This window comes from Perna viridis, chromosome 7 (assembly GCF_037379345.1).
Source record: "Perna viridis isolate PV_CMFRI_1.1 ecotype Kerala chromosome 7, ASM3737934v1, whole genome shotgun sequence".
Classification (NCBI taxonomy): domain Eukaryota; kingdom Metazoa; phylum Mollusca; class Bivalvia; order Mytilida; family Mytilidae; genus Perna; species Perna viridis.
In genome coordinates, this window is record NC_142451.1 from 27634813 (window position 1) to 27658961 (window position 24149).

The 24149-nt window shown below is 33.2% G+C and overlaps 2 protein-coding genes across 4 annotated transcripts; one reads left to right on the plus strand and one right to left on the minus strand.

Moving 5' to 3' along the window:
* Positions 1 to 2132: 2132 nt before the first annotated feature.
* Positions 2133 to 9564, plus strand: LOC148612111 (uncharacterized). The gene is made up of 5 exons (XM_088593244.1): positions 2133 to 2153; positions 6121 to 6420; positions 7419 to 7811; positions 8339 to 8431; positions 8880 to 9564. Exons 2-5 carry the CDS (start codon positions 6288 to 6290, stop codon positions 9335 to 9337), a joined length of 1077 nt encoding a protein of 358 aa, XP_088449370.1. The 5' UTR covers positions 2133 to 2153; positions 6121 to 6287; the 3' UTR covers positions 9338 to 9564.
* Positions 8879 to 23983, minus strand: LOC148612112 (D-aspartate oxidase-like). 3 transcript variants are annotated; one of them, XR_015924311.1, is made up of 12 exons: positions 23389 to 23555; positions 22901 to 23100; positions 22337 to 22451; positions 21637 to 21722; positions 21135 to 21200; positions 20308 to 20362; positions 19562 to 19663; positions 17717 to 17778; positions 16870 to 16987; positions 11057 to 11155; positions 9932 to 10107; positions 8879 to 9049 (listed from the first exon to the last, which is right to left on the minus strand). XR_015924311.1 is itself a non-coding variant. In XM_088593243.1 (11 exons), the coding sequence occupies exons 2-11, from the start codon at positions 23092 to 23094 to the stop codon at positions 9994 to 9996; spliced, it is 1011 nt and encodes a 336-aa protein (XP_088449369.1). In that variant the 5' UTR covers positions 23095 to 23100; positions 23850 to 23983; the 3' UTR covers positions 9481 to 9993. The 3 variants fall into 3 exon arrangements, 2 of the variants coding, with proteins under 2 accessions (XP_088449369.1, XP_088449368.1); XM_088593243.1 differs by lacking the exons at positions 8879 to 9049; positions 23389 to 23555 and adding an exon at positions 23850 to 23983 and having other exon boundaries at positions 9481 to 10107; XM_088593242.1 differs by lacking the exon at positions 8879 to 9049 and having other exon boundaries at positions 9481 to 10107.
* Between the last annotated feature and the right edge of the window lie 166 nt (positions 23984 to 24149).

A 24149-nucleotide genomic window follows, 5' to 3' on the forward strand; every position in this document is an offset into this window, starting at 1 on the left:
ACATCACACTTGAAATCATTGATATGTTTGTATCATATTCAATTTCACTAAAGACTTTTAAGCTTTCATTTGAAAAAGAATAAAATCAATACAAGTTGCTTGGATGCTTTCTTGAGACTGATGTAAAAGAGCCTGAATACAAACGTTCCATTGATTTGTAAGAGTTGTGTCCCCGACCTAATGTCTACCTCCTTAAGATTTGTGAATGACTACTTTTTCTCTTGATGCAAAAAGGCAAATGAAGACACGCATTGGAACGAAAATTTGCAGTATTTTTACTTAGGTGTTAACACTCGCAAGTTGCTCAACTTGGCTTTGCAAAAAATTTCTTGCATTGTGGCATAAAAAATCTTTTGCAAACATGTTATTATCATGACTTTATTCCAATGATATTTTTTCTTGTTCCCACAGGAACAGGACAGGTTTATGTTTGCCTTTCTAGCCTGGATGTCTCATTGTATAAGTGAGTGTTTTTCACACTATACCATAGCTCAAAAACATTGCCACTAATTTTCATGAAACTTCACCGATTTTTTTTTTACTTTCTACTGATGTGAACTCCTCCTTTCTCTTTTTTTCAAATAGATTTCTGATTTTTCACTTTTGAGTGAATGACTTGATTCAAACAAATATTAGGTAATTTTCTACTTTCGCAGTAGAACTCAAATCCACTTGCAGCATGCTTATGAAACGTTAGTGATATGTTTACTTAATTTTATGTAAGATTATTATTGATTTCTATAAATTTTCTATTGTACATTGGAATTAAGGAACTTAATGGTAGAAAAAGTTCTATTTTTTATTTTGTTTTCTGGCTCTGACTGTGCTTCCACTCATTTTCATGAAATTATAAAATAATTTATTTTTATTGAAATAAGTTGTTTTTCAATTTTTACAAATTTCTGTTTTTATATGCCCATCTAAGACAGGACCTATTATGGTATACCGTTGTCCGTCCGTCTGTCGTCAGAGACACTCTTCAGAGAATAACTCAAAAACACTTTCACTAACTTGATGAAACTTTGGTGAATTGTTCATATCTATTGAAGGAAACTCCCTATCCATTTTTATAAATTTCTGATTTTTAGTTTCTGTGTAATGAATTTTTATACTTAAAAAAGGAGGATTTTCAAGTTTTCGCTCAATAACTCAAAAGCACTTTTATGAAACTTTGGTGAATTGTTCATATCTATTGAAGTAAGCTCCCTTCCAATTTGTATAAATGTATATGCCTTAATAAATATAAAAGGTACTTGGTAACCTTGTCAGAAAAATGTGTTTTGAACAAGATAGAAATGTATGGGTGAAAAATCAAGACAAGAAACCTAATTAAACTTGAGGTAGCCTTGATAGTGCCAACTTTTTTGCCCATTTTTTATTTACTTTTTTTCTTTTTTTTTGGGGGGGGGGGGTGGGTTAGGGTATTTGACAAGGCTTACAGTATTTCTAGTTGATTATATAAATTCATTAAAAGCATAAGGACAAGTTTAAAGGGAAACGGGTGTATCGTGCTTAAAGCACAGCTCTTTTTTAATTTTGGACATTAAATGATAAAGAATTTTTTGTATTTTAACTAGCAAATTTCATGAATTTTGGTGAATCCTCTTTTTATGTTTCAGCATTTTTTGAGTTATATGACATAATTAATATTTATTTAGTGTCAAACATTTTATCACGACAAAAAATCAGAATTATGTCCAGCTTGAATGTTGTGTCCCAAATTGTCCCATCTGCTTGGTGACTACAATGTATTGATAACCTACTACAAATAAGAATTCTGTATTGATTTATAATGCAACGTAGGCTGCCTTTCAATAGCATGACAGAACTATCTCAAATTGTGATTAATTAACCAGAGGGGTATTCCTGATGTCCATAGAAGAGCCACCACCCAAAATCTTTTCGAAATTGCACAATGTTATTGACCTTTAAGTTCAGAGTAAGCTCGACTTCCGTGCATCTATGTATTAGTTTAGACATTTGGAATGTGCGTGGTGTAATCTGCTATCACTCGACCAACGTTATTCAGTTATCTTTTTTTTTTCATAAAACTTGTATAAGTTATCAGCTTTTTGGGGTTTTGTTTGGTTTTCCGTTTGGTATAAGATAAATAATAAAAAATAGACAGAACTTTCGTGTGCAGGAATATGAAGGTATGGCATCTAAATATAAAAAGCTACAGGAAACTGGTAACGATAGAAAATGATTGCACTATGTATGGAATAGGAAATTTTCGATGTGAAACTTATTTTCACAAAAAAATCCAAATGAAGGCGAACTTTCTGAAATGTAAAAGCTTAAAATATGTAAGAATTGATAAAGTTCATATAGAAAATTCAAATATGACTGAAGCTTTTGTGCTACCGTTGAGGTTCATTTTGATTACAATCTTGAAAAAAGACAATAAATCAAACATTATAAAACTATTAAACATTTTTAACAAATATCAAGTGATTTTCTTGCTGAAAACTGATATTTTTTTTGGCAGAAGGTTTTGATGAATCTTATAGTTTACTCCTAAAGCATATTATTTTTCTTCTTCAACAAAGATGGAAGAGGAAATATAGCATTTATTTACAGAACTGTGCCATATATTTGTATTTGCTTAGAAGTGATCACCTTAAAAGTTACAGGCTGGAAAAACAAACATCTAGGGTAAAAGTAACACTAATAGGGTATGTAAGTCTCGTCATGTGACCCCGTGATTTCACGAGAATGGGCCCTAGTCTTCCATTCAAAAGCATGGAGATAAGTCATTTAAAGAGCGTTGAGTTCAGTGTTAAGGGCAAAACATCTTTTTTGTAAAAAAAATACGGATCTCGCACGACCGCCCCTTACGGGGATTCTGTTAGTAGTTGGAGGTAGCGGAGCTCAGCCTTCGGGATACCTGACCGAAGAACTCAGTCAGAGTATGTCCTACTAGCGGCTGGGCTGCCCTGTTGACGCTCTGGCCTACTCCCAGATCCCACGTGGGTCCCCACTCTAACTGTTAGGGAGTACACTAACGTGTAGAGGGTAACCAACCAGTCGTCACTGTTCCCCTTCTATATCTCGTGCTTGGTGGCGGAACAGTGACAACCAATTATAAAGTCTTTGGAGTGACTCGACCGTGGGATTGAATCACCATCTTCTGCACATTCGAGGCAAGCAAGTTTCACTGAGATCACCGAGGGGAAGGATCAGATTCTATAGACAGATCGTTTTCGGGCGGTAACATTTATGTGATACAATTTAGAATTTAAGTACTTGGCAAGAAGATAGAATTTCCAAAACCATGATGTAAGACTACCACTCGAAACTTTCACCTCTTAGTTAAATAAGTGATTTTCAACATTTAAGAGATTCACAATAAAATAGAATGAAAAAAATCACGAAATTACATATTTACAATAATTATAGCGCAATAACTTCTGAATTTACAGTACTTCTACTGTTACAAACAGTGTCACAACTAACTTTCTTTTCCTCCAAGATGAAATTTGAATTTGGCATGCAGTTAGTAACCTTTGACCATCGGGTCAAATTGGCGCTTTTTCCATTTCCATACTGTGTTAATCTTATAGTCTCTCATAATAGGATTTGACATTGACTTGACTTGAAGTTCGATGGTTTACTTACCTTTGACCTACAGGACAAATACGTGACTTAACTAATTATATCAGAAATGTCATTTTGGATTTATCATATACACCCAAATGCGAAGCAGTTGCCCCTTAGGGTATACATATACATGTATAAAAGTTAAGTAGACTCTGAATTTTTTAAACCCTAATCGAACTTCCAACCTCAGCACAGATTATCATTCAACGCTCTTGATTCGTATTTGAGTAAAGAAGATCTAGAAATAATGAACTAATACTGGATTGAATATTTTAAAAGATCCTAGTAGAAGAATTAAAAAAAATGACATGACAGCAAGTTCCACATGGTCAGGCATTCCAGTAGACGAAGGACAGACTTGCAATGATAATGATAATCCCAACTGGAGCTTAACATGTATAGAGGTGAATTAAATAAGTGGTCAACATGATGAGACTAAACTGATCAAATCTCACAGGTTTACATACTTCCTGGTCAATCGAAAAGGTGTCATAAAAATTTATAAATGATTTATTGTTTTTATCTTTTTGGTGACGTGTATGAATTTATTAATATTTTTTTTAACCAACGCATAAAAAGTGAGTTTTTTAAAAACAAGTTTCAGGAACTTGCCAGACTTTAGCGATTTGATGATATTAATAGCTAGACTAAATTGAAATCAATAAACTATGTGAAAATATCAAACTTTCATCTGTCATTAGGAAATGATCTCGATATGCAGTACTTAGCCGAAATACATCGCGACAAGCACGGAAGTAGATCGAGCGGGCTATAAAAAAAATAGAAATGGGAATTACCACTAAAGCTGAAAATATGGATTCCCCATTACATAGTATTTAAAGGACAGTTTTCCCTTACCATAAGTTAAATAGGAGATAATATTCAAAATGTACATACTGGAATCAGTGTTAATACTATCATCTTTAACAGGTAGACCTAAATATTCGTGATACACAATATACATATAATACTATGATATAATATAATGCTGTTCTATAATATCACCATAGTTCTAATTACTGGATTTATTTTCCCATTCAAAATTTTACTAATAGAAGTTATATGCCAGCTATGTTAAAACTGACACAAATTGAATTAGTTAATTATCCGTGATCAGTATTTTGTTTTTGTTTGTTTTTCGTTTGTTTTGTTTTTGTTTTGTTGACGACTTAAATTTGTATACAGATTCTCGTAGAATTAACGTACTATAAGTAAACATTTTCATAACGAGACAGGTTCACGCGATGTAAGTCTGTAAGCCTGTTGTAAGTTGCAGCAGTTGGTACCACAACAGCCAGTGTATGAATTTTGAAAGAATCTGAGGAAATGTCCAGCATCATTTTGTTCTTTTTTCAGATTCGTTCAAAATTTATAAGTGCCAACAGACCAAGGTAACATGGTTGTTAACAATAGGAGGATGAGTTACTAAGATACTAGTAGTTAAGGTTCTTTGGAAATGTTTTTGGATGTTATTTATAATCGAATACGTTATCTTATTCACTGTTCTATTTGACTCGGTCGATTTGGAAAAGAAGTTCTTATGTTTTTTGCTGCCGTTGAGGTTCTTCGTCGTTGTCAAGAATTAAAGAAGTGTGGCAAAATCCTTGAGATTCTCCCTCATTAATACATGGGCATGAGTGGATACAAGACGTCTCTCATGTTACAAAGTTTATAACTAGTCATCAATTAACTAACACAAATTCAGTCAGAGAATTTAAGAATTTCTTGGGTAAGACATATTTATAATGATATAACTAAAGACATTAACAGAAATCAATGAAACTGAGAGAGGGGTATGCCCAAAAACGAATTCTCTAAAGATATACTTTTTAATTTAATTAAAGGATTTTTAGATACATTTGTAATTCTATAGCAAAACAAAAATGTTATGTCAAACTTTATCATTTTGATCACAATCTTGAAAAAAGACAATAAATCAAACATTATAAAACTATTAAACATTTTTAACAAACATCAAGTGATTTTCTTGCTGAAAACTAATATTTTGTTTTGACAGAAGGTTTTGATGAATCTTATAGTTTACTCCTAAAGCATATTATTTTTCTTCGTCAACAAAGATGGAAGAGGAAATATAGCATTTATTTACAAAATTGTGCTATATATTTATATTTGCTTTGAAACGATCACCTTAAAAGTTATGGGCTGGAAAAACATACATCTAGGGTAAAAGTAACACTAATTTCGTCCATATAACTCAAATAATGGGATGACCCATTCACTGTTATTATACATGAGCTATATAGTGATCAGGGTGTCTGTCCATCCGTCCCTATATCCATCCCGGATCTAACACAAAACTCCTCTCAAACCCATAATTAGAATTTGATGAAACTTTCACACATTCTTTATAACAATAACAACATGCCATTGCACTTTTTATTTGAATGACTATGGGCTTCATATATGGTCTCCAGGGAGGTGAGCAGTGGGTATCACCACAGTTTTTTAAGTTTTTATACTGTGTTTTAATCATCTAAATCTTCAAGTATATCCTTTCAGTCGTTGGGGCCATTCAGTGTTACAACAGTTCAGAAATTTTTAAAGATTTCAAATGCAAGTCTATAGAAATTAGCTGCCCAGAAAACCACGTGATTTACAAACCTAACATACAGGCAACGAATCAACCGTGTGGTTCACCCAGTTCCTGCTATGATAGACCAGTTGAAATGATGCTTGACATCGCAGAGTGCTACTGGAAACAATCATGTAGAGTTCAGTATCCAAGGAGTCAACTGATATCTTGCCGTCAAAATGCTAAGTCTGTTAAAGTTTTTGATTGGCAGTGTGTTGATTCTTCAGGTAAGTCTTAAGATAAACAGTTTATTCCTTTGTGTTAGCGAAGCAATATGTATTTCACAAGAAACAACATCAATATCCTCGGATGAGACTGGAATCTCCTGCGCAGAGGGTATATTCACTATTTCAAAGCTATTACATCACCTTTCAGCTAGCAGTTAAACAGGAAGTGGATGTCTGCGGAAGGGACAATTAAGATTTATACTTACCCATTCAGTGAGGATTTAGGGGGATCCTTCCGGGAGTCGCACGCCGCCCTTTTTGTTGGAATTTTTTTGTTCATTTTGCGCAGACTGCATGAGAAAGTAATTTTTAATAGTAATAATCCTTTTTTTCAGAACCCCATTTTTCAAAATTTCTTCAACCGCCACTGTCATTGATTCATACTGAGCCTCAAACTTCTGAATCAGTTCTTAATTAAACAAACGTTATAATAACTGTTAAGTATTCTAAATAAACGCGGAAATATTATTTTTTAAATTAAATTACAAAAATGTAAATGAATTCAAGTAAAGTTTCATTTTTTTTAATTTATAAAATAGGACATTTCATTTTAATTTTAAAACTTCTCAATTAAAATGTCAGACAACGCGAACGCACACATACACTCAAATTAACGGTTTCTTTGTGTAGTGTCTATATAAAACGTATTGGTTGCGGGTACTTCCTAACGTGAAAATTAGCAAATACTTTTAATTTAGAAATTTCCGTCGTTCTAAAGCAGAATAATTTTGATGAAACTTTGCAAGCAATACATTCAGTTTTTTGAGTTAAAAAAGTTCATACTCTAATTCACAAGTAAGAGAAAAAGAAATTATCATCACAACTAGACTATGTGTGGTGTTAAAAAAATCAGTGTATCTTATAGCACAAGCTACTTGAGGCAAGTGCATTTCGACAAGGTAGGACAAGGTATATAGGCAACATTTATAAGGAAAAAAAATACATACATATATATTCTGTGGCGAAGAATGAAATAAAAAGTTTTATTTTCTTTTCAGAGGTACCGCACAGAATCAACGAGCTTATCTGTGATGGTCGCTCAGACTTCGGTTCAGATGTCCAACAAGGAATAATACGAAGTCATGCTGAGATTCCATGGCGGTATGACCAGAACACATTTTCACATGTTCCTTTTAAACCTGGAGATATAGGAGAGCATCCGATACAGTGTCGAAAAACAATCCACCCACGACCTGGTACCTCCGACCGATATCTGGTGTCGGTCGATTTAAACCTGATAGACCAGGACAATGACAAGTTGACAATTAATGGAACTTCCATTGGGAAGGACCCTTACCACCAGGTTTTTGATGGGACCACACCAGTTGATATTCAGTTTAAAAAGTCTTTCGTCAGCAAAGGAGGATCTGGTTTTGTTATTTGTTTCAGAAGTAAGTATTGCAATGCAACTAATCGTTTTTGTTTCATTTACTGACCAGTTAACTGACAAAAAGGCGAAGAACAAATAAGTCAGTTACTGCGTTTCTCATGATAGCTAGCCTGGGACGCCCTTTGATTTACAAATTTTTGTATCAGAACCCGTAATTTCTGGATGTACCCCTAAAATTACTGAATTCTAAAATAAGTAAGCCATTCTTTATGGTTGCAGATTGATTGTTAGACAATTTTCTTGGCCCAACTCATCAGCTTACCAGAATAAATGTTCTCCGTCTTACTATCACATAACCATTTACAGTATTGGTTTACAATAAACCATAGTCATGCAAGAACTTCAAACTAGCTCTACCAGTCGGATCTATTCTGCCTTCTTGGTGTAGACAAAACTGCTAATAGTGTAGCCCAAATGGCCGAGTAGTCCCGAATGGTTCTGAACCAGTAGTATATTATCATATCAATATTTTAAAAAATAAATAGTACCCATTACTGCCCAGTTTAATGAACGTGTTTTCATCATTAGAATTACAGGCATTCGAGGACGTATCAGATGTCGTATCGGCTTGTAACTCCATGATCACTAAGACCCATGAACCTGTCAAAGAAATATTGTCTGGTAAGTGATCTTTTTGTCACTTGCAGAAAGCTTTTTATTTTTAAATGTCAAATAGCGCCCTGCTCAATCTTTTTCGCAAACGATTCGGATTGAAGTTGAATTTGCGTGCTCAAATTACACTACTTTTTATTTGTGTCTGGTTAAGGCGGCTGTCTGTGCGTTGTCTTTTACAAGTCAGCTATTTTCAGGAATGTGGACAAAGTTTGAATTGAACAGCGCGATCGAATATCATTTCCCTGTTTTCATTTTCTTAGCAAAATATTATATAGCGTCTACAATGTGGCAAATGTGAGGTGTTTTTGGCATAGGATTCAACTGATTCGAACCTTTTTACATGTTATCATTCGATCGACAGTGGAGGATAATTTCTTTTTTGTTTTGGTTTTGTTTAGTCTTTGAGTGTTCTCTGTACAAATGTTATGACATCTGTATAATTCAATTACCATAGGAGATCAATGCCCCGCATTCCATGATATGCTTCCATTCGACGGAGAAGACAGTGATGATGTCTGCGCAGATATTTTGTCAGGGCATAATCGACCAGTTAGCAAAAACACGACGGACACGCAGATGATAACAGATAAAACAGGTGACCAAGATAGCTTCTGCGTCACGTGTCTAGCAAAAAAGAAGGTGGGGAAGAAATGTAAAAAAAGTTGTTGTAAAGGACCAAACCAGCCAAAGAAATGCAAGAAAAGAAAAAGAAGGAACAAGTGCCCAAAAGGAAAGAAATTGACACACTTTTGCAGTAAATGTGAGGTAAAATGTAGAAAGAATATTCAGAAAAAGTGTATGAAATGTTGCAAGAGTAATGACCAAGTAATAAAAAAATGTAAGAAGCGAAAAGGGAGGAAGGGAAGAAAGGGTAAGAAGGGAGGAAAAAGAAGAAAAAACAGAAACGGCTAAGTACTGATAAATAGGAATAATTATTGACATTTAATTTTTGATACCTTTATTTTATACTTTTTAAAACATTTAGTTTAAAAAATGTTATATTTTACATATCGAGATGGTCTTTATATTTCTATATGAATCTACTTTTTTGTTATCTTATATAGTTTGTGTTTATTGGCTATTTTATGTTATAACTGTTTAATACAATATAATAATAAAAAAAATGCATATTTCAGTGATTAACGTTTAATAACCGGTGCCATCATAAAATAATGCATCTGTCAATAATGAACTTTTCATTAATAGCCAGTGCCATCATAAAAAATGCATCTACCAGAGATGAACTTTTGGTAGCCGGTGCAATCCTTATATTCGAACATAAATTCATTCAATATTTAAAATGCGCTCAAACATGATCAAGATGCCACCGTTATGGTTTGTCAAAGAGAGTACAAGTTAAAATTACAAGTACACAATTTTAACATAGAAAACACTTGATAATTATTGTTAACACACATATTTTTTTTTTACATTTATTTGATAAAAATAATAAGGAGTTACATATTATTGAGACTAAAATTAGATGTAATCGTAATATATATCAACCTGTTTTCTTGGATAATTTGAATAATTTCGACCGGCTTTCAATTGTCGATCCTCTACGCTATTTAAAGTCTAGGTTGAGACGAAGAAATGAAATCTTTTACCAATTCCGCAGCATGTATCGCTGTTCCCCAGCTCAATGAAATTCCGTTAGAACCATGACCGTAGTTATGGACAACCTATGAACACAAACGAACAAAAAATCTAGGATAAGGGACGCAGCTCTTAAAAATCACTGGAACGTTTGTATTCAGCATGGACCATGCACCTTATTCATGCTCTCTCAAATTTTTAGTGGAGTTGGTCATTCATTTTGTTACTTTGCATGTGTTATTTTAGTTACTTTATGTTCTTTGTTCTGTTTGTCTGTTTTCCATGTCTGTTCTTTGTCCCTTGATTATATTCTTTTGATTTCCGCTAGAATCTTGGTTTCCTTGATTACTCTTTTACATCAATCTCATATAAGTAACATGGGTTGGTTTTATTCTGCTTCAAATAAAAGCTTGAGAGGCTTTGGTGAAATTGAATATGATACAAACATATCACTGATTTCAAGAGTTATATCCCTTACCACAGGTCTACCTCGTTAAACTCAATACAGATTTACTACGCAGTCTCAAATTAGAAACCACGGTTACTAATTCTGCTTTTATCTAAATTTACAATTGATAAATATACAGTACAACATATTCTATTAATATCACTTTCTTGTGATCATTTGGTAGACGATATGAATAGTGGATGTAATTTGGAGTGGATTTTAATTTGTGTGTATCTCTGATTGTTTAAAGACAATTGGAATCGTCTGATCTAACTTTCCCTAATTAGATTAACTGAATTAAACTGTATAGTAGTTTACTTTACATGTACCGCAGAACACGAAACGATAACAACACCGTGGAAAGTATAGTGAATTATCACTTAAGTCGTGTGTGTGTGTGTGTGTGTTTAAGTTTAGCTTTCTTCGTTTGACATTCGAGTTAATTTTACTATGGTTCAACATGATATTTAATTCATCGTCGGAATCCCACATGCGGTCGCGCTCTCGCCCTACCACTAGACCACCTGTTGGTTCCGATGACGAATATAACATGCAAATTTACGCAAATTTGAAACTTGAATGCCTACCTTTAAAGTACCATTCCGTAGATGAAGAATTTCTGGTTCAACACGTAATGGTGTCCGTGATGGTCTTAATCCAACCCATTCATCCACTACAGTACAGCCCTGGAAATTTACAGAAAAAAAAACAAGTACACCTTCATCTTGCCACCACAAAGTAACTAAAAGACAGGCATCGACCGAAACAAGTACAAAAAAAAAAAAAAAAAAAAAAAAAAAAAAAAAAAAAAAAAAAAACTGATCAAAGCTCACTTGCGGTATCCCGCCCTTTCCAAAGAATCCATATTGGAAACCCCAAAAGTAATTCAAATAGAAAAACAGAATAGGAAGTGGACAATGGCATCATGTAATAAAGAAATATTGAAAATGTTATCAAACTCCATTTCACGTTTCGAGAGGAGTTGCGGAATAGAACTGGCCACGGATGAACGGAGAGACAGATTGGTCACTATGTACATATATCTTTTCTTTTTCAAGTGGAGGTATCACAAACCCTGTTTCCAGTTTGTATTTTCACTCTTTGACAACGCGAGCATATAACAGGATAATAAATCAACACCTATACGCATATGAATACAAAAGTGATTATTCATCATTTAGGAACTTTATTACTCATATCAGTCTGGAAAATGTGAATAAGTAGTTATACTAAACAAACAAACTGAAACTGGTGATATTTGTTAGAACCTCTCTGCACTAAATACCGTCAAAAATACCACACTTTTAGACTGTTGGCAATATATTTAAGCATATTTATTTCTCCACCTTTTAAATCCTATTTTTATAGTTTCCAAAATTACCATTACATGCATCAAATCTTAAATTACACTCAGGAAGAGTCCATACGAAAATCCCGTGAAAGTCCAGATAAAAAGTTTAACATTTTTTTGCTACTTTTTAAAAAGAGGAACATATTATTCAGATCTTCGATGATAAATACCAATGAAAGATACAAGTTCATAAAACTGTCAGTCATTTACAAGTAGCCTTTTGATACGTGTTCACTTCCTTGTTTATTTACAAACAGGATGAAAAAAATATGAATACAAACGTATCACTTATTCCCATCCTGAATGAGATTAAACCTACAAGAAAGGTTGTGATGTAATTTAAGGAAGAATTTTCCAAAAATGACCAAAATAAAATCTATCGAGTACTCATGGATAGTAAGACCGGGTTATAATACAAGCATTCTCTCTATAAGAGGAAATTCTAATCATCGACGTTTTTGATTAATCATGTTATCATATGATATTGCATCATCACATGGTATTTTGCAATTAAAAAGTAAAATTATATCATAATAAATTGTACTGTGATGTATAAGTTATGATAAAACAATAACTTTTGGATCGAAATATCTTAACGATTTTTATGTACAGTGTACATGTAATATTGTATTGAATTAAGGGAAAGTTTTATTATTTCACACACATTACTTTTTGAGCTATATGCCATCATATTAAATTTTAGTAAAACCTTTAGTTTCTCTAACACTTGTCTCAACCAGACACTTTTTAAACTTTTTTTAAAGTTCTTTTTTTGTAAGTTTAAATCATGTATTTAGAAATTGGGTAAACCGAATAGTTGTCTAAACAGGAAAAATTCTACAGTTCAAAAGGAGCTTTCATTGTAAAATAGTTAACGTAGGACTTCTATTCCCATGCGATGGGCACAGCAAACGCATACGAATAGATTGAAAAGGTTGTAATCCTCAAGTTGTATTATTTCAGCAGCTAATTTTAGACTAATTTAGATTTGAAAAAAAATGTCAATCAAAGACTTAAATTCCATTCTTGTAGAATCTATTTTGACATTTGGTCAAATTGCGCTGAATTATTTTTGTAACTTAATGCAGTTTTTTTTTTGGTGAAAAATACCATCTCGCATCCGAAATAGTCACAGTAATATACTTCAACGAAACTTGTCCTCAACTGAAACATAACCTAGTGAAGAATGAATAACCTCTTCTTCGATTGGGTGAAAAAATTCAGATTTGTGTCAAAATCAAAAGTAAGAAACAGTTCAGCTAAGACACTTTCAATATCTGACGAACACATAAAGTACTTACTCATCAAAATAATATAGAAATAAAAAAAAATTCCATTACCCCTACTGCATTTATTTTGTGAATTGATCCTTTTCATCTGTTGCAGCGACCAGATTAACGTAATAGCCATTTGAATATAAGTCAATTTGATTTGTAACAAGCCTTCTGATTGGTTTGTTATACTTGAGCAAACCATGTTATTTTGTATAAGCTGGTTTGGTATTGTGACGCATTAACATTGATTGGTCCACACTCTGCGTTTCCAATAATCCAAAAACAAAATACTGTTAAGATTACGAATCAATCTGAATGTCTGATTTCTAATCCATTAGAAATTAAATTATAAGGAATGTTTCTAAATTGTGAACAGGTTATACGAAATAACCCGGTATGGGCAAATTTACGCGCTTTCTAGGTGTTAACTCAGCAAATCATTATTTATTTATTTCAAAAGTCAGCTCTTCTGGCATTACTTGACCAATTTGAACCAAGTTTGGTATGAATTTTTCTTATGGTGTTCTGCATATAATTGACATTGGATATTTCTATACATGGCATAACACGTACAATAATTAGAAAAAATATCCTCAAATAAATAAAAGGTAAAAGGTAAACTTGGTGCTGGTAGTCAAATTTAAGTTTGACATTTGATGACGTATTTCAAGTAAATAAAAACAAACCCCACATTAAAGTGAACATGTACCAAGCTAAAATACACCAAAGGCACATAATTTCTATATAGTGTGGTATTATAACATTAAGATTTCTCATTGAATGTACTGGGAAACTTTTATTGAATGATGATTATCTTTTTAGTACACCGTTTCAGATTTCGTATGATGTTATAAATGGGTAAAATTGGCCAAACAATTATTAGACTTTGTTGAAAATCCGAATGTTTGCCAATTTACTACAGAAATAAAACGGACTCTACATGGCTTTTAATTTGTAGTAACATGATTTTGATCGTATGTAAGCTTATTGGTGAAAAGAACACGCTGTGCAAAAAGTTTGTATGTTTGGCATGCTCTCGTAAGAGTTGAGAGGTTAAAGCTCCATTTGCAAGTACCGATGTATCATAAGTATATGGGAAATGACGGCATCAAATATTGAGTAAAAGTGTTCAATATGATGAGATCTATCTGTGGTCCAATCTCCGTGTAAATTTGTTAAGCCATGTTGGACTAATTGCCCCTTTTCGAAGTGTTGTGGGTATTTGTTAAGTTACTAAAAATCTTCTCTGAAACTACTTGACCAATTTGTACCAATCTTGGTATGACTGTTCCTTTTGGTAGTTTGCATAGAACTATTGTGGAAATTTTTTATCCTTTAATCCGTCGAGAAACATGGCGGCCATTACTAAAATAGAATATAGGGGTCAGACAAGAGTTTTTCACATATATCTCCAAAGCCGAATTCTAACATTGGGTAAAAGTGTTAAATATGAGATATATCTCTGGTCAAAATTTTGTGTAAATTTTGAAGCAATGTTGAAGTTATTGCCTTTTTTTCGATTTTTTTGCTATATTTAATGTCATTTATTTCAAAAGCCTTCTCCTCTGACATTACTTGACCAGTTTGAACCAAACTTGGTATGAATTTTTCTTATGGTATTCTGCATATAATTGACGTTGGAATTTTTTATGTTGAAAAACATGGGATCTGTTACTATGAATAGAACATAGAGGTCAGACAGAGGTTTTTTAGCATATATCTCAAAACCACTAGGTTAAGCCACAGTATTTGAATTGCCAAAAATGATCCTTATTACAAGGTAAAAATTATCGGGCTACTCCTTGTAAGAGTTAATGCTCTTGAAAGGTGAAAATTTGTTTTTTTAAACTATGATAGATAGAAAGAAAGTTTCAATTACTGAAATTATCCTTATGAAAAGGCCTACCAAATCTACTTTGAGTCAAAATTGTCGGACAACAATTTGTTAGAGTAATTGCCCTTGAAGGCAAAACTATTGTTTAAAGCAGTTTCAGCCAATATCTTGAAAACTATAAAAGATAGATAGAAACTTTCAATTGATGAAATTATCCTTATGATAAGTCTTACCAAATTCTTCTTTTAGTCAATTTCCGTGCGGGTCCGAGTTTCAAAAGAACAGGCCCGCAGCAGCAATAAGCTTGTCGTAAAAGACAACTAAATAGTGCTAAGAACCCTGGCCGGGGGTATGGCGTTTTGCCCACAGATCAACTGGCTTTTGTACCCCTGGCATGATACATTCTGGGGTCATCAGGCCATAATACGAAAAACCTGACCGCAAACCATAATGGTGCAACGTGCTGGGAAAGATGCCACGATCCTCGCACGTTTAAGAACCCTGCTGTGGTATTCTCCTGGATTAGGAACCATTTGCCCGACCCTACCCACCTCTCCCTGTTTCCAGTGGCAATCAAAAATAGTTGACCCTAGTATCCTTGTGTCCCGTCCCATTTTTCATCTCATCATCATATCATGTCCATTTTATCATCCATTGCATGTTCATCGCCTGAATATAGCTGGAATATTTCTGCTCGAGCGTTAAACCCTATCGATCAATCAATCAATCAATGAATTTCTTAGTCAAAATTGTCGAACAACTCCTTGTTAGAGTTACTGCCCTTGAGAGGCAAAAATTTAACCGGGTGATCGATTCAGGCTATTGGGAGCTTCTTGTTTCTTTTGCAAAAGGTCTGCTATAAAGTCAGCCCATTATGAGTGCGGAAGGAGCCAGGGAGCAGAGGTACAAGATTTTGTTTCTAAGTGGAACACCGATTTCCAGCACATAAGACTAATGTGTTAAATATGCAAGCATTTTGTAAACATCTCAATCAGAATAACTTTTATAAAGAAATATATATTATGGAATAAAAAAGGCTTCTTATCTTAGATTTTTGAGTTCTGATCCACTGCACTTCAGAGTGTTTTACCTCTGAGCTTACTGGTAGGCTAATTAATTTATGATACGAATGGACGGCTGCTCGTCTATGCTTAATCGAAATTCAATGTCATTTGATTAAAAATATATTGAGAGGAAATTAGGAATCAAGGGAACCAGGTAATAAGATATAATAACATAATCCAAGGATAGTGACTAAATTAGATAAATGAACACGCATAACAACTTGGACATTTTGCGACTTTATAACTGATATTTTGTACTTGTTCTCATGTTTTGTATAGTTGTTTTACCCCTTATACATATTAATTTTACCAAAAGTTCACATGACAAAATATCAGTTATAAAGTCGCAAAATGTCCATACACTCTCCTCCCTTTCTCAAAGACTAACATTATTTAATCAAGAATGTCTAACCACTGTCCTATCATAACACGAGTTCACGATGATGTCGTAGTCTAGTTTGATCAAAGGCAAAATCTTAAACGCTTAAGTGTGATGAAGATTCAATATCTAAATTATGAAATGTGAGCTTACAAAAATACCCAAAGATATGTTCTTGTTTCTAGGAAAGCAGAGGGCGCTTACCCTACCGTAACAACTGATACATGTTCTTAGTTTTTGTTTAAGTGGAATACATATTGTTTTTATTTGTGTTTTTTTTTTTGTTTATTTCATGTTCTTTGTTGTGCGTGTCTATTCGTTATCGGGTCGTTGTCCCGGGATTGTGTTCAATTTGATCCACGTTTTAAACAGGGTTCCCTTGATTTCCATTACACACATTATATTGATTTCAACAATTAAGGAATATAATACTGATAAAAATTGTAACACAAACGATAGTGAAATTGACTATTTCAGATATGACTAATCGACACTTACCTTTAATGCAGGAAAGAGATTCAGACATCTTTCCATTATTCCTTCACTATCTCCCTCCACTCTGTCAAGGTTGTAATTTCCTTTCTGTCGTATGCCTCCTAGTTTTATTATATCACCACTGAAATGCAACAGCACAGCCAACTTTGAAAAATCATTTTAGTTATGTTGGATGTTATTCCGTTTTAAGAAAGATAACTAAAGTAGTTGTAGACAACTTTGGTAAACAAATATTAGACATCATAACAGTTAATTTATTTTCAACATACTGCTATTCATGAGTCAAACTTATGTACTATTTCATCATACTGTATATTCTACATAGGTAGTTTTTAGTTTATATTTTCAATTATGGTGATAACAAATTTCTACGCCTGTCATCATCAGGTTGTTGATCGAACAATGTCCTCATCTCCTACGCGAGGAGAAACTTATTTTTCTCATCGGTAGTTCGTCCACATAATATCGGTCATAAACTCTGCATCAGTCTCAAGAAAGCAGAGTATGATTGCTCAACCAATGCATCTGGATCATAATCTTAGTTTCCGGATTGTTCATTTATCTTACATTTATACTGGTTTTCAGGTCTTCGTATTTTGCTAAAGGCGTCTTCGTTCATCGCCATAACAAAACCGTCTTCGTGTAGGGGATTAGTATCAGGAACTTGTATTGATTATACAAATTAACATTTTTTATTACAAACTTTACTTGGATATGATAATAATAGCTTTAACAATAAGTGTTATGTGATAATTGCATCTTCATCCAAAATATTTCATGAAAAATCGTTTTAAGACATTTTTAAATTGCTTATATAAATAAAGCAGAAAAGTTTAAGACAGAAACTTACTTTGGAATAACATAGGCACCATCGTCAGTATACATCCAAATCTTAATCCAATCAGCTTTTACCTAAACAATCAATTAGTATAATGTTTTCAAATTTAAAGTATATCAATTAGTAAAACATAATAAAATAGAAGTGTATACGTCGTATTGTGCCCATACAGGTTTAATATGAAAACGGACAAATCTATAAACAAATACGCAACCAAGAACACATAAGCTAACACAAGGGCAAACAACAAGATAGACAAAAATGAAACAAAATAAACAAGAAATATGTGAGTGATGTGTCACTAGGGCTACTCCCGCTTTCAATCATGACGAAAGAAAAAATGAAATGAAAGAAAACCTCGACAAACAGGAAGTTGTCGGTATTTTGTGTAGCCATAATTACTGGTAGCCACTAATAAAAATAACTTCACAATATGAACATGCCCAGTTTTTGTTTTAGTCCAATACAGAAAAAGAAACCATCCACGCTCGATGTTTATGTAAATTATTTTTTTGTGCAGCGTTACAATTGTTTTGGATGTGTACATGTTTAATAATTACAGTGAAATCTGTCTAAACTGAACCCTGATAATACAAACAGCTGACTAGACCACACACTTCTAAAAGTCCCTTTACACAAATGTATTCAAATGTATTTTGAACCTTTGTAAACCAAACACCTGTCTAAACCAAAAGGGACTCAATTTAGACAATTTCACTAGATATTAAATTTTACCACGGAATGACGTGGATTAAAAAAAAATCGCCAATTCTGACAAAAAGTAATCAAGGGAACCAAGGCTACAGCGGCAATCAAAAGAATGCAATCCAGGGACAAAGACCAGACATGGAAAACAGACACACACAACAAAGAACGTAGAGTAACTAAAATCATACATACAAAGTAACATAAGCAAATGATTGGTTGATTGATTGTTGGGGTTTAACGTCCGAGCAGCAATATTTCAGTTATATTCAGACGATGAACATGAAACGGATGATAAAATGAACATGAAATGATGATGAAATGAAAAAAGGGATGGGACGCAAGGATAATAGGGACGACAAATTTTGATTACCACAAAAAAAAAAGGAAGAGATGGGTAGGATCGGGCAATTTAGCCTCCTGTGACGGAGCGTAAAGGTTCCTACTCCTAACGAATACCACAGCAGGGTTCTTTAACGTGACATCTTGCCCAACACGGTGCACCACTATGGTTTGCGGTCAGGTTTTCACGGTAAATCAAACTAACCGCCCTTGGTAAAGAGACCAAAAGAGGATAGCACAGATTTATGGTTTTCCACAATATCTTCTTTGGAGAGAGTGGTAGCAGTATAGGTCTTATCACTGCTATTATTTTCTATGTCTACCTCTGATGATAAACATTGGATGTAAAACATTTTACAGACAAAACAATGTTGTTTTGGGCTTTGTCTGCTGGTACAACAACATATTTGTCATGTATAGTAGACAACGTTTTTGCTACATCAGGGTCCTTGAAAACTGATGTAGCATTGACATTCATTGACCTACTTAAAACTTTCATTCGTTTCAAAATTAAGCACCTCACGACCTTTACCCACTCCGACAGAGAATCAATGTCTTCTTGCTCTCGTTTTATCCATTTTCTTGCGTAGTTCTCCGCGGCATCCATAAGAACTTTGAAGTTATAATTCCAATTTATGGAGCGCGGTTCACGGTACTTGGGACCGTATGAACAGAGATTTAAAGATTTTCAGTTTTGAAAATTAACTTCGCCTGAAATAATAATAAAAAAAAACATTTACGAAGCTTTTCTTTTATCTTTGCGATATCCTTCATTACAATGACCATTTAAACTATAAATGGAATAATTACCGTCAGAAGATGTCCTCTGGTGGGATATACACTATCATCATTTATTAGAGTTCTACTGCCTAGTGCTGTACAGTTGACAACGACGTCATACATCCCTACCAACTACAATTCATGTGTTATCTTTTAGTCATACATATTTCATGTCCATCAATGAGCGTCTGTCCATTACTTAATTATCTTTAGGGGGCAAAGAGAGGGTAAGAGACATAACTCTTGAAATCAGTGAGATGTTTGAATTATATTCAATATCACCAAAGCCTATCAAGCTTACGTTTGAAACGGAATGTAATTACTCTAACTTACTTTGATGCCTACATGAGATTGATGTAAAATGCTGAATACCAACGTTCCAATGATTTGTAAAAGTTTTGTCCTTTACCTTAGCTCTACCTCTTTAAGTGTTATGTTTTGGAAAAAAGTTTTTTTTCATTTCATAAACTCACAGTGTCTTTACTGTTTTACTTAATATATATGGTCATCATGATATAAATGTTTTACATGTGTGCCGTTCTATGACTGTGAGCGCAAAATACTTTGTTACAAAGAGGTTACAACATGTTAACAACGTATTTACAATGTAAGAAAGATATAAAACAAATTCCAAGCACACTAAAGAGATTGATATAATGTTAGCACAAATAAATAGAAAACTATAATAGAACAATAATAGAGAGGGTAACACAAAAATACAAAAAAAAAAAAAAAAAAAAAAAAAAAAAAAATGACAATTTGAAACGAACACGCACCTCATTTAAATCTGTAACTGTTTTACTTATAATCGTCCCTCCGCTCTCAAGCCACCTTCATGAAATGGAAAACAATTTAAAGGGTGTCTATGGTGATAATGATTACAAATGTATTGTAAGTCGACATCTTTCTTATCATCAACATTATGACTATATTCAATTACATTAATCGTTTTTTTTATTTAAATTTTTTTTCATGAACATATGATGAGTTCCATGTCCGTTTTCCATGTCTGGTCTTTGTCCCTGGGTAACATTCTTTTGATTACTGCTATAACCTTGCTTCCCTTGATTACTCTTCCATATATATATTGGGACTTAATAGACATTTTAAACTGTCGCAATATTATAAAATCTGGCTGTTAAAGCAATCATACGAATTCAAGTGGCAAAAGCAAGATTTACGTGGCCCACCAGATGACCCAATGAAACATGAAGTTGCACACGTTCCGGTGCAAGGTATGGTGCACTCCTCAACATATCCCACATATAATATAAAACAACACACACCAAATGTGAAATCCTTTCATCGATTTAATGTTTAATTTTTCTTATATTAAATATTTTCTCTATCATTCCATATAATGAAAATGATAAAGTTCCTCACAACATGAAGCTGATTTCGGACCAAAATAGCCTACGTATTATGTCCCATCTATTTAAAACCCCTAAACAAATTTAAGGGGCTTCCAAGATAATTTCGACGATATCGGACGAACGGACAAGGTAATTCAGAAATACCACATACTCGTTGAATGGGAATATAAAAATAAGAAAGTGTATCGGAATAATAATGTAATAAAAATTGAAAACCAAAACAAACTTACGTTTTAGTCAGCCATGGCATATATTTTGAACAACATGTAATAACTGTTGTCATTTGATATCCGTGTCTATAATAAGAGAACATAAAGACATTTGTCAACCTCTAGTCTATAATAAAAGTAGTACGTCAAGCAACTAAACGAAAAAAAAGTTAACATAATGTCCACAAAAGGACACGAGAGGCAAAGGGAAGTACAGATAAGTACTCAAGGCTAAACTTAATGTAAATTTTGTTTTGTGACTTTACAACTTTTTAATTTGTATTTGTCGCCTAATTTGTGAAAAATAAATCTAGACTTCATGCAAAAATATTTTTCCCAATTCTATGAAAAGGAGCATACGCAAAGTCTACACCCTACGCATCCGCGCCAGGGATACTGCCATTGTTTTGTAACTATTCCTAAACGGTGTTTGAACCCATCCTATATCGATTGAAATGCTCAAGGTTATGTTCTTTCAGGTGAATGGAAAAGTGACTTAATAGGTCACGCATAAGACACTTACTTGTATCTATGATCTTTTTTTAATTCTTTCATTTCTTTGTCATTCAATTTTCGAAAGCCATACATATAATCATTATAAAGAGGTTCCTATAATGAAACAAAAACTTTAATAACGTACTATTCAAAAGTTTGCACTATATAATGCTTCTACATGATGATATATACAATTAGGTAGGGAGGACAAACCTTTATATCATAAACAATCACTGGAAACGAAAACAAAGAAATAATAAATAGTAAATTGTTAGTTAAAATGAATTGTAAACGTATTCAGGGTATTCTATTAAGCTGATTTTTCTGTTTTATAATTTATGTTATACATTCTTCAAATATATAATGATTAAATAATGTATCTCTCTTTACATAAGAAAAGTGATATATCTTTTAAAATAAATGCACACAATTTTACAAAGGAAGTCAAACTAATCGCTAGATATCATATTTAAAGAAATAAATATATGAATATTTGTTAATAGCATATTATTTGTGCAATCAATTTGTGACACTTTGATAAATAAGTTTATTTATTTACATTTTTGAAATTCATTCAAATGTACAGATTGAAACAGCATATTGAATTAGTATTTGAGCACATATTATATTGGCATATCAGCGTGCTCAAATATTTTTTGGCAATTTCACCGTTTTTTTTTTATAAATATACCCAAAGAACAGAAAAATAATTAACATAGGCTACTTACATCTAGTTCTGTATTCGAGAACATATATCCAGGAATAAGCTGATTTCCAGTTTCTGCAGCCTTGTCTGATAGTGTTAAATTAGAAAAATACGTCCAAGACGCCCTTGTCCATCGTCTAAACAAATTAATGATATCTAGTAAGATATGAAATAGCAATGCTGTTAGAATATCAAAATTGTTTTGATCATTGGCAAGAAAAGGGATTTTGTCGATTCCCATTCTCTAGTTCCCAACTGTACTCGTATACTTAATTGAATTTTGCACCAAACTAATTAAAGTCAGCTGGAAATATCTTAAACAATGGCTCGAGTAAAGGAATAATGCTACGTGTACGAATCCCCCCCAAAAAAGACAGAAAACAAAAACAAAAACAAAAAGACAAAAAGACAAAAAAAATACCCATTACAAACAAACAAACAAACAAATTAAAAACGTGAAAACGTTAGTGAGTATTGCAAACACACTAAAATGGGACAGGTGCATCAATAGTGTAAGGCTTTTTGATGTTGGAAGTGCTATTGTATGTATGATAAATCATGTAAATTGTAAGTTTATTCATCGTACTTCAAGAGATCCATTGAGACTCCTGGCGTATGCATCCCAGTAGGTCTGAACAGGCCCCCTGCACCATAACTAGTTGTATCGTCTGTAAACTTGTCTGCTATGACATCAACGTCTGACGATGGCAATTGTTGCTTAATATTAATTGCAGTAGATAAACCAACAGCCCCGGCCCCGATAACAGCTATTTTGCCCATCACTATCTGCAATAAAATTTGGGAAAATTGATAAAAAATACATAACTCAAAAATTTTTAAATGTTGAAATTTGCACAGACCAACAACTATCGTAGTCTAATAATGAATGTTGAGAGGATGATGCATGTAGTTTTTATAACAAATTTAATACTACATTTACAGTACAAAATGCTTGTTGAAAAGATGCGATGCATTAAAAACATATACTTATGGTAATAATCTAGCTGGGGCGTAGCTATCGATAAATAAAGAGAATGCCAATTTTTAGCAATTGTTTCGTTCTTTTATTGTTACCGCCGTAATGTGCATGCCACGTGCTGGCGTATTTAGAGCAATGCCTGGGTCTAGTTTTTGAAATACACGGATGGTTCGAAAAGCCATCACTCATCCTGAAATGTTGGAAATCTATAAAACAATTGTCCTTTCCGTCCCGGAAGTAAGTTGTTATGATACAAGCTTACAAATATTGTTTACGATAGGAATTCATGTTCTAATTATTGAACTATGCCAGCTACTGTATAGTTTACTTGATCACTAGATTTAAAACGATATATATTTTGTATTTTAGTTTTTACAGTTGAAATACATTAATATGACCTACACAGTTATAATATATCCCTAGTTATATGTAAGACTCATATATTACATGGTGTTGAATGAAATAAGTGAACTTGACCGACCCAAAAGCCTGAATAAATTATGACTTTTTATATAAGTCATTTTTTTTTATAAATAGCCAACAATGTATTACCTACCTATACACGGATTTTTCGTTACCACCTCTCAATAAAAGTATAACGTCCCAGGTTTATCTATAAGCTATAAGTGTACAACCTAAGACTTTGAGATAAGATGTAATTGCTTGTATTATATCACGTTCACTAAATGTTCCCAATTTAGTGTGATCGTGGATTATTTTGCGTTTGTATGTAAATATCATGATTAGAAGAAGTTGTATAATTTAAAGGTGGATTTCGTGCCTTACCGGATTGAAAAGCCAACTAACTGAACTCTTATCAAATTTAACTCACTTGGAAATGCACGGTAGCCGCTAG

Bases quoted from the DNA above. Each gene is read 5' to 3' on its own strand.
- LOC148612112 (XM_088593242.1), bottom strand. From the start codon at position 23,475: ATGGCTTTTCGAACCATCCGTGTATTTCAAAAACTAGACCCAGGCATT. The intron at 21,723-22,336 runs GTAAGTAGCCTA...GTTTCATTATAG, and splicing joins TCTCGAATACAGAACTAGAT to GAACCTCTTTATAATGATTA. The intron at 19,664-20,307 runs GTGCGTGTTCGT...CATGAATTGTAG, and splicing joins CAGTTACAGATTTAAATGAG to TTGGTAGGGATGTATGACGT.
- LOC148612111 (XM_088593244.1), top strand. From the start codon at position 6,288: ATGATGCTTGACATCGCAGAGTGCTACTGGAAACAATCATGTAGAGTT. The intron at 7,812-8,338 runs GTAAGTATTGCA...TTTCATCATTAG, and splicing joins TTTTGTTATTTGTTTCAGAA to AATTACAGGCATTCGAGGAC. The intron at 8,432-8,879 runs GTAAGTGATCTT...CAATTACCATAG, and splicing joins TGTCAAAGAAATATTGTCTG to GAGATCAATGCCCCGCATTC.